General features: G+C 36.3%; 1 protein-coding gene across 2 annotated transcripts in view; it reads left to right on the forward strand.

Moving 5' to 3' along the window:
• Positions 1-13581, forward strand: part of RPAP3 (RNA polymerase II associated protein 3) — a 67233-nt gene extending 53652 nt beyond the window's left edge. Inside the window, exons 13-17 of one of the 2 annotated variants that reach the window (XM_074225687.1) lie at positions 3448-3668; positions 5181-5391; positions 6518-6615; positions 7153-7253; positions 12967-13581. In XM_074225687.1, coding sequence (XP_074081788.1) covers positions 3448-3668; positions 5181-5391; positions 6518-6615; positions 7153-7253; positions 12967-13052 — 717 coding nt within the window. In that variant the 3' untranslated portion in view covers positions 13053-13581. The remainder of the gene's footprint in view (positions 1-3447; positions 3669-5180; positions 5392-6517; positions 6616-7152; positions 7254-12966) is intronic. The other variant, XR_012476083.1, reaches the window with a different exon arrangement.
• Positions 13582-17875: the final 4294 nt, after the last annotated feature.

A 17875-nucleotide genomic window follows, 5' to 3' on the forward strand; every position in this document is an offset into this window, starting at 1 on the left:
GAAGAATATTCAAACTTGGCAAGAAAAGAAGTATTCCATCCTCCAGAATCATCTCTAGTCTCTACACTTATTCCACTCTTGGGCAATTTCTTTGTCTAGGGATTATCTGTGAGAGATAGAGTGCAGGGGTCTATAACATCTGGGTTCTAGGAGCAAAGTAGAGAGAGGGTTGAGGGGTAAGAATTACCTAGATTCCTATTTAGAGTAAAGAAGACTGGAAAATTAGGACATTGGAAAACTAAGACCAGAGTTGGGGTGACAGACATTGAAGAAAGTTCTGTGTAAGAGTTGGGAGCTCAAGATTTGGTATTAACTTAAGGTTTATTAAGGACCTCTTTCTTACTAAAATGTCTGCTACACAATTGCTTCTTTCCTTCTCTCCTTATTCTCTTCTGAGTCTTTCCACTACTCCTTTGATACTCCCCCTTAACCCTTCCTGTTTATCATCCAAGACCATTCCCCACTCTGTTTTTCTACCCTATGCCCCAGGAGTTTTCCTAAACGTCATGTATCTTATTCTTTAACCACCTTTCTTGGCTCTTTTCCCTAGTTCTTCTTTACATTTTCTCTTCTTTTTCCTCTAACTACCCATCATATCGTCACCTTCCTTTCTCCACATTCCTTGCTCCCAAATTTTCTGGCTCTTTCATCACTTGTCTTCCTGTTGCGTGGGATAAAAATCCACTTAAAAAAAATATGAGACATTCCTCTGAGAAAAAAAGAAAAAAAATTTATTTTGGTTTTCCTTGAGAGAAGAGCACACTCCAAGACTCAAAAGTGTAGCGATCAAGGAGCTTCCCCGAATTGACAGTCATGCAAGCTTATATGGCCTAACTCTTCCCTGTCCTCTCTCTCTCTGTCAACTCATTGGTTAGTCTTCAGCTACATTCTACTCATAAAAAGTCTGCCCCAGTAACAAAAGAATGAAAAGTTTTTATAAAATATTACCTCGTCATCCAGAACATCAAAAAAAAGACTTCTAAATGAAATAATATCTGAGTATTCAAAGTCTTCTAAGAAAAGTCTACTATCCTCTTAAGTCAGTAAAAATAGTCTTATCATCAAGCAAGAGGTTTATGAGCTTCTTTGGATTGTAAGGTTTTTTAATGGGAAAAGTCTCCTATCCTAGTCAATAAAAGTAGTCTTATCAAGTTAGGAGAGTGAGCCACCTGTTAGGGAATGCAAGGTCTTTCTTCCAGAAATAGTTTAAGAATAATAATTTATTGGGAAAGCTAGGTGGTGCAGTGGATAGACCACTGGCCCTGGAGTCAGGAGAACCTGAGTTCAAATCTAACCTCAGACACTTAATAATTACCTAGCTGTGTGGCCTTAGGCAAACCACTTAACTCAGTTTGCCCCCCCCCCCAAAAAAAGAAGAATTTATTTCCAAGGATTCAATGAAAAAAAAAGTGCAAAAGAAGGTGGCTTAGCCCTACCAGATCTAAAATTACATTATACAGCATCAGTCATCAACTGTCTGGTATTGGCTAAGAAATAGAGTGGTGAACCAGTAGAATAGACTAGGTATAATAGCAGGAAACAATTATAGTAATCTGCTGTTTGATAAACCGAAAGAATCCAGCTATTGGGATAAACACTCTCTTTGATAAAAACTGTTGGGAAAATTGGAAGTTAGTATGGAAGAAACTTAGATTAGACCAACACCAATAAGATACAAATGGATACAGGATTTAGACATAAATAAAATATTATAAGCCAATTATAAGATCAAGGAGTAGTTTGCCTGTCAGATCTATGGAAAGGGAAGCAGTTTATGACTAAGGAGGAGATACAAAACATCACCAAAAACAAACTAGATGATTTTGATTACATTAAATTAAAAAGCTTTTGCACAGACAAAACCACTGTAACCAAGATCAAAAGAAATGTAGTAAATTGGGAAACAATCTTTACAACCAGTATTTCTGACAAAGGACTCATTTCTAAAATATACAATGGTCAAAGGATATGCAAAGGCAACTTACAGGGGTGGCTAAGTGGTACAGTGGATAGTGCACCAGTCCTGGAGTCAGGGGTACCCAAGTTCAAATTCAGCCTCAGACACTTCATAATTACCTAGCTGTGTGGCCTTGGGCAAGCCACTTAACACTATTGACTTGCAAAAAAAACCCCCCAAAACCCTAAAATACATTGTTGATGGAGCTGTGAACTCATCCAACCTTTCTGGAAGGATGTGATTTCTCCCTAATCACATTCAATTTGGATCAGTGTATACCATGGAAACAATATAAAGAATGGCAAATTGCCTTTGTTGGGGGGTGGGGGGAGGGAAATAAGATTGGGGGAAAATTGTAAAACTCAAAATAAAAAAAAAACTTTTAAAAAAAGAATAGTAATTTATTCTTTCTTTAATATTTCTTAACCCTGAGAGGATTTCACTAGGAATTTTATCCCTGAAATGATTTTTATTTGATAATTTCCCATTCACTGTAAATTTTTGTCTCTTCTTTCCCTATACATTTGTGTTCATTTCCTCAATCTTCTAGTTTCTTTTCTCTCCTTCCAACATTTCTCTTCCCTTTCTTAGTCTCCTCATCTTTCCTTTTTTCCTGAGTTATCTTTTTCCCAGAGGAAGCTGCAGATGAAAACAGCATAGTGAACTTCCTTTAGAAGCCACTATACTGTACTCCACTTTCATCATACCAAAGTAAGCTAGAATCATATGACCAGGGTCTCAGGAAGTATAAGCAATGCTCTAACCCCCACCAGTTTTCTGTCCTCACCTGTCCTGTGAGGTAAGGCTGGGAAGTGGTCAGTCCTTATGGTGAACACATCTTCACAATTAACTTGAGGTGGGCCCTGCTCTCTGTAGCCTCTACTCCATCTCTACCTAGAAGCAGTATAACACTGCTGAGGAAATACCAATACTTGTGAGCTAAAGCTGTCTTTCCATGAGTCCCTTGGAGACCACCATATATTAGTATCCTTCTGGAAGTTCAGTGGAGGAGGAGTTACAGAGGCTGAGCCCAAGGCCTGCAATATTTCTGTCCCCTCTCCACTCCTGCCAGATGAGAAGTTGTAGTTATTAACATAGGAGCTTTGAGGAGAGCTACAATGATTGAGATTGTGGTTTGTAGCATTATTGTGAGGCAGACTTCTGCAGTTTTAGCAGAGAACCCTGAACTTGGAACTCAGAAATTTCCAAAGCATAGGATGAACTGGTGACTGGAATTTTTCCAGATCTTTCAGTGTTTCTCCATGTGTTTGAGAAGGCAGCCACCAAACTTTGAGAATAAGTCTGAAGCAAATTGGTGAAAGGAACAATGTCTTGAATTTGTCCAAATATTTGTAGTGTTAGTGGTAATATTTAAAACCATTAGTATGCAAATGTGTGTGTGTGTGTGTGTGTGTGTGTGTGTGTGTGTGTGTGTGTGTATATATATATATATATATGTCCAAGAACTGACTTTTCATCATTCAATTTAGAAACCATTGAAGACAATCGTCATTGAAGAAATTGGTAACTTGGTGCAAAATATTGATTTGCCAGCAACAAATACAATTCCCATGTTAGAGACAAATATTACAAAGGCTTCAACTATTACAAGTAAAAAGAATTCAAACCAAGATGATCTTTTGCCCACAAGTGATACTCCTAAAGCAAAAGTATCAAAAATAGAAGAAATCACAGATACTCCAGTTCTACAGTGAGTACAAATGTGCACATTTGGTAGTGTTCTGTAGGGACATGATTGCCTTGGGAAAACTACTTTTAATTATTCTGAGCTTTACTACTTTTAAAAACAAAAGCAACTGTTCAATTTTGACTTAAGAGTAGAATCATGTATTTTAAATTTTCTTCAGTGTTTTTTGAGATTTTATTCAAGTAACACCAGGAAAGGATGCTGAGACCTTTGTTAATGCCTGTTTACTGAAAAATAATAATAATAATAATAATTTTTACAGGTATAGCCTATCCAATATTGTTTATTGTTTCTGTGAAAATACAGCATTAGATGAAACATTATAGTTGTCTTTAGGAGCAGAAGTTATTTTTTATGTACATGAAAGTAAACATAATGACTGAAATTTAATGTCTTTGAGGCCCAAGCACTAGTTCAGATCATCATCATCATCAATTCAGTTTACTTCTCTAAAGACCAGCTGACTAATGGTGTAGAGGATTAGAAGTTATGGTAGAGTTTGGTTGTAGGTTATTAATGTGTTGCTGTGAGACAGTGTAGGTTAGGGCAACTATGCAAGATGTCAGAATGAATAGTAGTAACTCAATTTTTTTAATCTCTTAAAAAAATTTGGTAATAGTTTGATTAAACTATTAATTAAATATTCACAGGATGGTAAAATAGCTCCAATTATAGCATTGAGAATGTTTTTGTATATTTCACATATTTGATTTTTATATTTTTTTAAAACAGTTACATTTTCCCCTGATGGTAGAAAAGTATATGGTAATATTAATTTAATGTATGTATATAGGCTAAATTAAGCAGGTTTTTGTTTTGGCTTAAATTTCACTAACTTTTTAATAAAAGTAGTTGATTTATTAAAAAAATCTTACAAGAAGGTACTTACTAAAGGGAAACATTATTTTAATTTTATTCAGATTTCTACTGACATGACATTTAAAAAACTTTTGCCTTTTATTAAGCCTAGAACCAAAGCTTTTTTTCAGTGTTTGTAGGTAAAAGGTAATCAATTACATCTATCCTCTTCTCTCCAACCTTTTTTAGCTCTAGGAATGGGAAAAATTACAACATGGGCAGTAAGTAGAATTTAGAATGTAATGTATAATTCAGCTTTTTTTTTTTTAAGATGTTAATTTTCGGGGGCAGCTAGGTGGCGCAGTGGATAGAGCACCGGCCCTGGAGTCAGGAGTACCCGAGTTCAAATCCAGCCTCCAACACTTAATAATACCTAGCTGTATGGCCTTGGGCAAGCCACTTAACGCTGTTGCCTTGCAAAAAAAATAAATAAATAAGATATTAATTTTCCCAGCCAAGAACTTTAGATCAGTCATCCTGGTGTTGTACTAAAGGAGACTTTGGATCAACTCCATGACAAATGACAATGGTCTAGCATTTCTGAGCTTCATTTTTGCTCATCTATGAAATAAAGATATCTCTACCTCCTATTTCAAAGCATTGTTTACTTAAATAAGACTGTGTAGAGCACTACATAAGTTATTAAATTTTTTTTAGACCTCATGCCAATATAAAAGTGGATTCCTCAACTGGACATCAGTCTATTGGACATCAGTCTTTCAGTAGGAAAAATTCCATTGAAGTAAAACTAATACCTGCTCCATTTATTACAACTGTTCTTCCACCAATACCTGCAAACTCATTTCAGCTTGAATCTGATTTCAGAAAGCTGAAAAATTCTCCAGATATGTTATATCAATATCTAAAGGTAAGTGATAAAAGATGGCAATTGTATTTAAAACAAAGCTGAATACCATTTAATTGTCTTAATCAATCCTGACCTAGGTAACAGGTGAGGAAATGCATCTATTTTTTTCCCTTGGAGATGTGGTAGACTTTGGATGCAGAATATGACATACTTTGTCAAACATGGTTGCTGTGCTGATTGGTATTGCCTAGTTGTTTTTCTTTTTTGCAAGTTGTTATTGGGAAATAATGATGATGTAAAAAACAAAAGATATCAATAAGGTTAAAATGTTGATAAATGTTAAAAAGAAATGACAAATGTTTATCCATCACTTATTCTCATATGAACTCATGATATAAAATGGGTCCATCTGGTCAGTCAGCTAGCATTTAGTAAGTGCTTACTAAGTGCTTGGCACTTAGGATACAAAAAAGGGAGTAGGGAAGGATGGTAGGGATTCCCAATAATAGGGTAATTTGGTAGAGGGGAGAATTTGGATAGAAAGAAATTGTTCTAGTTTGGACTTAACATTCTGACTAAACTAGAGTATCTGGACAGAGTATGTTTTCCTTTACATTGTATCTTGTTGTACAGTTTCTTTCATGATATATTAATTTAAATCATGTATATTGAAATTTTAACCTGTTTTTCTGGTTTTGTTCTTTAGAACAGTGAAAAAATCCTCCTTCTAGCAATTGTTTTCCAATTGTTAGGATATCATTTCATTGAAAAATATTATTCTTATTACATTTTACCCTTCTCAGTTTTTAATAAGCCTGGATCTTAAACCAAAGGGTGAAAAACTAGGAAAGTCATTTTTGTTTTCATGAACTCTTTCATAGACAGGTGAGTCTTCCTCTTTTGAACTCTGCTCTTCCAGGCCTGAATAAGCTATGAAAATTATCAGTTACCTTGTGTTTTCTGAAGGCTGTAATTCTTTATGTACATCCCACTGTGTCTTTAAATTCAGTGTGGATCCTTGAGATCATTTTAAGAAAACAAGGCTACTTGTATATAGCTGTCATTTCTCATCTCAAGATTTTTTCTGTGTTCATAAGTGGCTAATGAAAAATTGGATTTGTGATTATGATTTTTATAAACCTGTATATTTAGCTCAATAACTTTTATAACTATTCTTTTTTCCAAGCAAATTGAGCCATCTCTCTATCCTAAGCTGTTTCAAAAATCCTTAGAGCCAGATGTATTCAATCAAATTTTGAAAATTCTGAATGATTTTTACATTGAGTAAGTTCAGTTTCTTACTTATATTAATGTTACCAAGCTTTACTCTCTTATTATGTTGTAGGAAATTCATTGCTTTTTGCTTATTACTTAATTTACAAATGTAATGAAATACTTTTCATTGCATTCATGAATTTTGTGTTTGCAGAAACCTTAAAGAAATATTAAGTATTGAAATTGGAAAGCAAAATGACAAAGAGGGAGGGAAAAGTACATTTTCTTCCCTCTGGGAAGAGGTAGGGAAAAGAACGTAGATAGTCTAATTGATGAGTAGGCTTATTCCTTTCAGCTTACTTTATTTTATTTGATTCTTAATCCCCAGAAAAATTGAAGATCAATTTTTTTCAGATGGAAAAAGCCCTAAGTCTATGAGAAATTAGAACAGTATTATGGAAATTCAACTTTAAAATAGAATGAATAAACAGTGAATAACTGAAAAAAAATCCAATCCTTAAGGTTAATTACAAATCTTAAAAAAGAAATTAAATGAAGTATACTATTTTTGATTTGTTGTTTGTCTTCCTCTTTGTATCATTTCAGCAAAGAAAAACCATCACTTATCCTTGAAATTTTACAAAGATTATCTGAACTGAAAAGATTTGATATGGCAATAATGTTTATGTCTGAATCAGAAAGAAAGGGTAAGTCCAAGTACTATGAAAAAATTTTTTCCAGTAAGAATTTTTGATTAAATGAACTTTGAGGATTCTTTCAGCACTCAGTCATTTGGGTCACATTTTCATGTATTTGACATTATTAATGATTATTAATGTAATTAATGTAATCATTATTAATGATTACAGAATCATTAATTTTTATAATGATACTGAAATATGCCATCAAATCTTTTTGGTGGGGGAAAATGAGGGAGGAGACTGAGTCTTCTATCTTTTTTCAGATTAGGAGTGCAGCAACCCCGATTTCAGTTCTGATAGACATGGAAACTTTAACCTGCTCCATTTTCCTGAACTGACCTGACTTGGAGCAGTTGATGGGGGCTCACTATATTGATGCTAGGCTTTCAGTTGACACCTGATCAGCTTTAGCCCTAGCTTTCCCAGAAGCAAGGACAGCAGGCATGCTGCACCATGGTGGACAACCATAGGATTTTGAATAAGAAAAGGGCTGTTTCTTTTGCTGTGTATGTTAAATAGTATATTTTTAAAATACTTTCAACAATGAAGTTTGGAACTAAAAAGGGTTTATCCCTAAATTTCAGTTAATCTGAAAATTGATTTAGTTGTAAATTCCATTTTTTTGTTTTTTTGTTTTGTAAGGCAATGGGGTTAAGTGACTTGCCCAAGGTTACACAGTTAGGTAATTATTAAGTGTCTGAGATCTGATTTGAACTTGGGTCCTCCTGTGCTCTTGTAATATTCCATTAACAATTTCTTAAATCAAAGTTTTTTCCTGTTCTGCCACTATTGTGCCTGCCAGATACTATCCTCAAATATTTTGCAAACAGATTAATATCATACTTCATTTAAAGCTGATTAGCCGGGGGTGGGGCCAAGATGGCAACAAGAGAGGATGTCTCTTAGGTGCTCTCTCTTACAACTTATAAACTAAGGACTCTAACTAAATTTTCGAGAGACAGAACCCACAGAGGCACTCAGTGAAGCAGTTCTCCAACTCAAGGTAACCTGGAAAAGAGTGGAAAGGCTCTGCTCCCCGGGGTCAGAGGGGCAGCCTGCCAGAGCGAAGGAACTTCAGCCTCCCAGAGGCAGCCCCAGGGCGCTGGGAGCCAGGACTCACAGCAGCCAGGGAGTTTCCTGACCTACACCCTGGGAGCACCAGGCACAACTTGGGGGATCAGCAGGGGGTACCTCTGCCAGAGTGAGCACCTGAAGCCCAGCTCTCAGGGCACACAGTGAGCAGTGTGGCTGCAGCAGCCCAGATCCAGGAATAGGAAGCAGAAGCCGGTAAGCAGGAGCCCCCAGGGCCTGAGTGCAGAGCCTAGGGAGGGAGTGGAGCCAAGCTCTGTCCTCTGTCCCTTGAACAGGACTCTGGGGTTCTGACCACATTTAGATCCTGATCACAGTCTGGGCCCCCCATAGAACAGCAGGGGCCCCCCACACCTCAGCCCTGTGGCAGAGGGGGCACTTATGGTCATTTACAGACCAGGAGGGAGGACAGAGCCTCACACACTGAGATCCTTGTGGGGTTGTCCCAAAGGCTCAGCAAGCTCCCCAAAACCAGGCTCAGGCTGAGAAAATGAGTAAACAGTGAAAAAAGAGGAACACCATTGAGAAATACTTTCCCTGTGATCCCAAGAAGGATCAAAACAATCAGTTTGAAGATGCTGCATCTAAAGACTCCAAGAAAAACAGAAATTGGGCTCAGGCTATGACAGAGCTCAAAAAAGACTTTGAAAATCAAGTGAGGGAGATAGAAGAAAAACTGGGAAAGGAAATGACAGAGATGCAGGAAAAACATGAAAATGAAGTCAGCAGCTTAGTCAAGGAGATCCAAAAAAATGCTGAAGAAAATAGCATGCTAAAAACCAGCTTAGGTCAAATGGATAAAACAGTTCAAAAAGTTATTGAGGAGAAGAATGCTTTAAAAAGCAGAATTGGCCAGATGGAAAAAGAGATAAGAAAGCTCTCTGAAGAAAACAAATCCTTCAGACAAAGAATAGAACTCAGGGAGATTGCTGATTTTACAAGAAATCAATACTTCAAAATCAAAAGAATGAAAAATTAGAAGAAAATGTGAAACATCTCATTGAAAAAACAACTAACATGGAAAACAGATTTAGGAAAGATAATTTAAAAATTATTGGAATACCTGAAAGTCATGATCAGGAAAAGAGCCTTGACATCATTTTTTTTTTAGGTTTTTGCAAGGCAGATGGGGTTAAGTGGCTTGCCCAAGGCCACACAGCTAGGTAATTATTAAGTGTCTGAGACCGGATTTGAACCCAGGTACTCCTGACTCCAAGGCCGGTGCTTTATCCACTACACCACCTAGCCACCCCCATCCTTGACTTCATTTTCAAAGAATTACTACAGGAAAATTGCCCTAATAATTCTAGAAGCAGAGGGCAAAGTAGAAATGGAGAGAATCCACCGATCTCCCCAAGAAAGAGATCCAAAAAGGCAACCCCCAGGAATATTATAGCCAAGTTCCAGAACTCCCAAGTCAAAGAGAAAATATTACAAGCAGCCAGAAGGACACAATTCATATATCGTGGAGCTGCAGTCAGAATCACACAGGACTTAGCAGCAATTACATTAAAAGCTCGTAGGGCTTGGAATATAATATACCGGAAGGCAAAAGAGCTTAGAATGTAACCGAGAATCAACTACCCAGCAAAACTGAATGTCCTCTTCCAGGGGAAAACGATGGACAAGGGGAATTTCAAATGTTCCTGTTGGAATGGCCAGAGTTGAACAGAAGGTTTGATCTTCAAATACAGGACTCAGGTGAAACATAGAGAGTGGAGGAGAAGGGGAAAATATGAGGGACTTAATGATGATGAACTGCATGTATTCCTGCATAGAAAAATGACACTGATAATACTCATATCAACCTTCTCAGTTAATAGAGCAGGTAGAAGGAGCTTTTATAGATGAAGCACAGAGAAAGCTGAATTTGAAGATAAAATGTGGTGTAAAAATGGAATCAATAGAAAAAAGGAAAATGTAATGGGAGAAAGAAAAAGGAGAGGGGGAATAGGCCAAGATATTTCATATAAGAAGATTTTTCTTAATTACAATGAGCTACTTGCAATGATATGGAAGTGGGAAGGCAAGGGGGAATGAGGGAATCTTCGCTGTCATCAGAGCTGGCTAGGAGAGGAAATAGCATATATACTCAATGGGGCATAAACATCTGGAGTAAGAAGGAGAGGGGGAAGACAGGGGGAAGGGGTGGGGATGTGAATGGTGGAGGAGAGGATGGACTATAGGGGGAGAGTGGTCAGATATAACCCATTTTCTTTTTTACTTCTTGCAAGGGGCTGGGATTGGATGGCCTATCTGGGACCATAGGGCTTGGGTAGATGCTGGGCCTAAGGGGTGGTATGGGGGCTCAGGGCCTCTTGGCCCATGGCCAGGGATCTATCTGCTGTGCCACTCAGCTACCCTACAGCAGAGTCAGAGTGAAAGGAGAGAGAAAACTTAGTACATGGTAGTGGGGAAATAAGAAAGGAGGGAGTTGCGATCAGCAATGGCAATGGTGGAAAAATATGGAAGTAACTTTTGTGATGGACTTATCATAAAGAATGTGATCCACCCGTGACAGAGGTGTTGGTGTCGGAACACAGACTGAAACACATTTTTTATTATTATTGGGGGGGGGGGGTTGCAAGGCAAATGGGGCTAGGTAGCCTGCCTGGGGCCATCAGTTGGGTGTCTGAGGCTGGATTTGGACCCGGGTGCTCCTGGCTCAAGGGCCAGTGCTCTGTCCGCCACCTGGCCGCCCCTACTATTATTACTATTTTATTTTATTTGGGGTCTTTTTTTTTTTTTCTCTTTTTGTTTTTTGCAGGGCAATGGGGTTGGGATGACTTGCATGGTGCCACACAGCTGGGTGATTGTATGGGGCCAGATTTGGGCTCGGGTGCTCCTGGCTCCAGGGCTGGTGCTCCGTCTACTGCACCACCTGGCCATACCTACAGTTATTGCTGTTATTTTTTTTTCATTTTCATTTTCATTTTTTTCTCTCCCCTTTATCGCTCAAGAGAGTCTATATTTTTGGGGGGAGTGGGTATTTTGTTTACTCTTAAACAAGAATATTTTATTAATGTATAAAAAAATTATTTGTACAAAATGAGAATAAATAAATTAAAAAAAATAAAGCTGATTATCCAAATAAATATAATTATTTAATCAAGATTATCAAGGATATCTGAAAAAATGCTTCCATCTAAGTGAAGAAAGAGCAAATAGGAATTATAATTCTGTGAAATTATCCTTGCTAAGTAGCACAATGGATAGAGCACCAGCCCTGGAGTCCGGAAGACCTGAGTTCAAATTCAGCCTCAGATACTTAATAATTCCCTAGCCGTGTGACCTTGGCCAAGTCACTTAACCCTATTGCCTTACCAAAAAGAAAGAAGGAAATTATCCTTGTAAAAGAATACTTTGTATAGCATATCCAATAAGCCCTTGCTTGCAAGACCCCATTTACTTTTAAGGCAGCTAAATCCAATTTTACATTCCTATAATTAGGAGGAAGTTTTTTTTTGACAGAAATCTTCAATTTACCCTTTTCTAATTTCTGCCTATTGCTCCCTATTTCTGATGCATAGACACCACTACAACAAATACAGTGTCTTTTCCATATGATAGCCCTTCAGATACTGGAAGATCTGTCACCCATTTGTAATGAGTATTCCCTTTTCTAGAATAATTTCTCAGGTTCCTCTAACTGGACCTCATATGACTTGAGCTCAATATCCTTTACCATCCTGTCCTCTGGATTCTTTTCTTACGAATATCCTTCCTAAAATGTACTCAGAACTGAACACAGTGTTGTGGAATTATTACTGGACACTGTGCATACTTTTAGAGCCTATGTGGTACATAGTTCACCAAAAATTTCCACTCTTTTTCAAAAGACTAATCACCTTGTACTTGTGAAACTGATTTTATAAACCCAAAAGTAAAGCTTTATTTTTTTCTTATTAAATTTCATCTTATTTAATTGACTACTGTGTTCTAGCTTGCCACAACCTTTTGGGTTTCTGTCTCTGTCATCCACTGTGATAATGGTCCTACCCAAGTTTTGGACCATCTGCAGATTTGATAAGCATTCCATCTAAATAGATAACTATTAATAATGTGAAAAAAGCATAAGATCAAGCAAGCACAAATCTCTGGAACAGCCCTAAGTTTAAATTAAGATTATTCTTTGAGTCTGACCATTCAGTCAACTTCAGATATATCCAGAATATCATCTGGCACAATTCTCTCCATTGTTTTCGTAAGAGTAATTTCTCTATTCTTCATTCCAAATTTTACTTCTCTGCATTTCTTATCTTCTGCAGGCATGTTAGAAAAACCTTATCACTATGATCTTCAGTTTCTCATCTAAGACTTTATCATCTTTGGAAGAGATTCCTAGGTTCCTTCTGGTGATGTCATTTGTGCCTATGCCTTGCCAGAAGTAGGTAGAAATTATGTCTTTTGACAAATCTTGGATTAGGAGATTCTCTGTTATGTCTTGAGAAGACAAAAATTTCTTTTATTTATTGGACAGGCCTAGATTAAAACTCCACTGAATGAGAAGGCACTATGGGGTTATTTATATGCATTATTAGAAGGATAACAATCAAGGAAACATTAAAATATCAGATTTTGAAAAGAAATTAAGATGAAATTTTAAAATAATATTTTTCTTTTCTTCTAGTTACATGTGCATTATTTAGTCACATGGAAAACTCGGGATTGAAGGATTATTCGCTTGAAGAACTCAAGAAAAGATACAGCTGTTAATTATTTTTTTGAAATTATTGTCCTTTTGTTTTCATAAGTAAAATTTGTTTTTCCTACTGAAGACAAAAATATTACACAGGTCTGCTTCTAAAGGCTATGAAATTATATAAATTTAGATATGTTGGTTAATTGAATAGGTTAGTGACTTGCACCAGTGTAATGTCCTTAAAAGTATACTATTTATAAATCTTTTTGTGAAAATAAAATATAAATAACTTGAAGCAAATCAGTGTTTTGTTATAGAAATAACTTGAAATACTAAATTGAAATAAATTGTTTACCTCCTCCAAGCACAGTATTTCTCTTTTACTTCCTTAATTTTCTTCATTTTTTCATACTAGCTTAAAATTGTTTGATATATGAATTTTTTGCCCTACGATAAAGGAATAAACTGTATTATCATTTGTCCAATCTTTGGTAACATGATTCAGACCCATCAGGAGTTACTGAATCGCCTTAAAGTGCTCAATGGTATAACTATATATCATATTAAAAGAACTTAAACGGAAATTGTAAATAAAATGATAGTTTTTTTTACTGTGTTTTTCCTTCCTTTGATCTGGCAATACCACTACTGAGTCTATCAAGCCCATCAACGAAAGGCAGATGACCAAGAAAAACGTTGAGTAAATATCTATACTCTTAGACTGTAAGCGGGAGATTCTTTGCTGTACATTAGACACGCAGTCAAGATAAAAAAAAAGAATACTGTGTAATTCCCCAAAATGTTGAAAAATTCAAAGCTAATACTTAGTTCATCAGTTTATAAGTTTGAACAATGATCAATCTTTAATTCATTTCAGTTCAGCTCTTCCAAGTGCTTGGAATGGGAGAATTTGAGTGAATATAATAAATTATAAAACAGGACAGAGACAACCAATCCTGGCACAAGGGGCTGAAAGAGAATGTGGAGAGATGCACCCTATAAGACTGAGGACGGTGTTTGCTGATAGTGACATTTGACTTTGTTTTAATGTTCTTTAAATGCTTTACTTAAATTGTTTCATTTAAATATCACTAAGAAAAGTTTCTTATCCACCTCCTGAGAGAAAGAGAGATGATGGACTAATGAGTAAGATTAAGACAATTTTTGGAAACCACCACGGTGGGAATTTATTTTGCTTGCCTGCATATTATTATAAAGAGTTTTGTTGCTGGTGGCATTGTTGTTTCTGCATTGATGTAGAGGTGGAAAGGAAAGAAAATTGTTAATTGAAAAAACAGTTTTTAACTTTTTAAAGAAAGCATGAAGGGCGGCTAGGTGGTTTAGTGGATAAAGCACCGGCCCTGGAGTCAGGAGTACCTGGGTTCAAATATGGTCTCAGACACTCAATAACTACCTAACTGTGTGGCCTTGGGCAAGCCACTTAACCCCATCTGCCTTGCAAAAACCTAAAATAAAATAAAGCATGAATGTAGAATCCTTAGGCACAGCAGATTGGATTTGAAGATGACTTCCAAAATTACAAAGATAGGCAGTACTCTTAGTGCAAAGTCAGGGATAAATATGACAAATTCAGTTTGAGGCATATTTAATGATTTTCTGGAATATCTGGGTACCCAGAGTTGTCCAGGAGTCAAGCATTTATCTAGCACTTGAAATTTTTCTAACACATACAGTACCTCTGTTGATCCTCACAGCAGCATGTGGGAGGAACTATTCCCATTTTACAGATGAAATGGAGAAAATTTGCCATGGTCACATAGCTAATCTAGGAAAAATGATTCTGACATTTAAAATAAAATACAGGACTATGCATGTTTATATGTATATGCACAATTATTCATACAACTACATCACCATTCCTGAGATGAGAAATTTGAGACTCACAAAAGTTAATGTACTAAAAACCTGTTTTAAAGATGGTTGATACTGGCCAATATGACCAGAAAGGACAATGATCAATGTTGGAAGGGATGTGGGAAATCTGGGAAACTAATGCATTATTGGTGGAGCTGTGAACTCATCCAACCTTTCTGGAGAGCAATTTGGAGTTTTGGTCAAAGGGCAATAAAAAATATGCATACCCTTTGATCCAGCAATACCACTATTGAGTCTGTACCCTGAAGAGATCATGAAAAAGGGTGAAAACATCACTTGTGCAAAAATATTCATAGCAGCTCTGTGGTGGCAAAGTATTACAAATTGAGTGTCCCATCAGTTGGGGAAAATGGCTGAACTAATTGCAGTATGCGTATGTGATAAAAGTACTATTAGAAACCAGGAAGGATGGGAATTCAGAGAAGCCTGGAGGGATTTGCATGAACTGATGCTGTGAGTGAGATAAGCAGAACCTGAAATTTATTATACACCATAACAGTAAAATGGATTGATGATCAATATGAATGGACTTGTTCATTCCATCAGTGCAACAATCAGGGACAATTTTGGGGCATCTGCGATGGAGAATACTGTCTGTATCCAGAGAAAGAATTGTGGAGTTTGAACAAAGACTTTAATTTTTAAAAAAAAGTCATGTAATTTTGCTATCTCTTATATTTTAATTTTTTCCCTTAAGGATATGATTTCTCAACACATTCAATTTAGAACAATGTATATAGCATGGAAACAATGTAAAGACTAACAGACTGGGGAGTGGGACAAGGGAAGTGAAATTAGAGAGAAAATGGTAAAATTCAAAAATAAACAAAATTTAAAAAGTAATATATCCGAAAAAAATAAAGTTCTCAAATCCAATTCACTAGAGTTTCATACAGTTAAATTGAACAAATTAGAACTTGCATGAATAAAGTTTCATAGAGCTTGATGGGTACTATCTACAGCATCAAATATTTAAAATCTGCCTACAAAGAACTGAATAAGTTGAACCCAATTCAATTGGTGGTCACTTATTCTGACTTGAAATAATGACTAGTTGGCTATAATTTCTTAGTTGGCACATTAAAAAAGAAAATTCCTTAGAGGTAAATCATTGCCTTAACATTGATTTCTTGGTTGAACATGAAAATGAGACTTTTTCGAATATGTTCACATCTGCTTTTTGACATTAATTTTTTCTGATTAAAATCTGTAAAGTCATTAAATGTGGGGATCCAGCCTCCACGGGGTCCTTGGAACCTGACAGGAGGGACAGAGTCGGTGAAATGAGTTGTCAACACGGGTAAAGGCAGGAGCAGGTTGCCTGACTGTCAGCTGCTTAGATTTATTTTTATAGTCTCAGAACCATATCAGACAAGCAGACTAAAATCATATCCTTGGTTACAAAAGTATACAATTTTCATTAATCATATAGTTCATATGGTTACGAGTCTGGTCATGTAGTGGTTACAAGTGTGATTATCATTCATGTAGTTAATTTTCTTGTCCCTGCTCAGACCATGATGACCTCAACCTGTCTTGCCTAGTTTGTTGCTGCATAGTAAAGTTATTAATTAAGCAGAACTTTCCTGATAAAATGATATAATTTGTTTAATGGAATGCTTTTATGCTTTTGTGCCGCATATGTAATGTTTTTCGATATGCTCCCTTGACAACTTATATAGTAAGGGCAGTTATGTTTGTCCACCCGTCCGTTGACTCCTTCAATAACCAATTTTCCTTTCAGCCCTTGTTGGCAGACGCTACAGTTTCTATGACTTTTTATTCTTTCCCAATAAACTAAGGCTATTAGAGTTCACATATTGGCCACCCATACTAACTATTCTCTCACCATCTTTATCATATATTCCTGTGTATGATAAGGGGGGCAAAACTGTTAATTTCCCTGGAATTCTATCTGACCCATCTTGTATCTGTTTTCCCTGTATATGTTCTGACATCTCCCTGGAACTCCCAGTGCTGTATTTTCCAAAGATGTCATAATGTTGAAGCCTTTTGTATGTCTCAGGGAGAGGCAATCCTGTTAAATTTGGACAGGGTTCACAATCTGTTTTATTCAAGGAATTTCTCTGAAATCCTTCCTTTATAGTCATTCCACTATTAGGATGACTAAGTTTTACAATCAATAATAGACCTATAAATATGGGTATACATGGAATCCCTATATATATATATATATATATATATATATATATATATATATATATATATATATATATATTGAAGAAGGAAATGTTCCATCAGATGGTGTGGCCACCTTGAGTCTTCTTGCCACGACTGTGTCAAACAGCTTAGAGACCCTGGCTCCCAACAATCAAAAAAAATAAAGATGTCTGATACACCTCCTTTAAAGCAGCACATTATAATTTTGAATAGTTCTCACTCTAAGGAAATGTCCTTGAAAGCTAGGATTCTTGCTTTTCTATTTGTATTATTCCCAGAGCTTTAAGCCTAGTATTATATAATGGTATAGCACGTAAGGATATTTCCATTCATTTATCTTTCAAAAATAAAGCCTTTTGAAAAAACTTGAAGGATTAATCTCTCCATTTACTATTTTGTGTTGCTTATTTCAAATGAATAGTTTTTATTAAGAATACTTGACAGGGGCGGCTAGGTGGCGTAGTGGATAAAGCACCGGCCCTGGAGTCAGGGGTACCTGGGTTCAAATCCGTCTCAGACACTTAATAATAATTACCTATCTGTGTGGCCTTGGGCAAACCACTTAACCCCATTTGCCTTGCAAAAACCTAAAAAAAAAGCCTACCTAGAATACTTGACAAAAGGAAGTTTTAATTTTGGTAAGATTTACAATGAATTTCCTCAGTTATGCATAGGCATTTGGAATAACTTTTTTTTATTTTCCCAGTTGAATTACCAAAAACTTCTTTAGTTAATTGCTATTATATATGCTACAAATACTAATGGGGCAACTAAAGTAAATGTTTAACTTTGAAAATGATGAGTTGACCAAATATTGTCT

The sequence above is a fragment of the Macrotis lagotis genome, chromosome 2 (genome assembly GCF_037893015.1).
Source record: "Macrotis lagotis isolate mMagLag1 chromosome 2, bilby.v1.9.chrom.fasta, whole genome shotgun sequence".
NCBI classification, from domain to species: domain Eukaryota; kingdom Metazoa; phylum Chordata; class Mammalia; order Peramelemorphia; family Peramelidae; genus Macrotis; species Macrotis lagotis.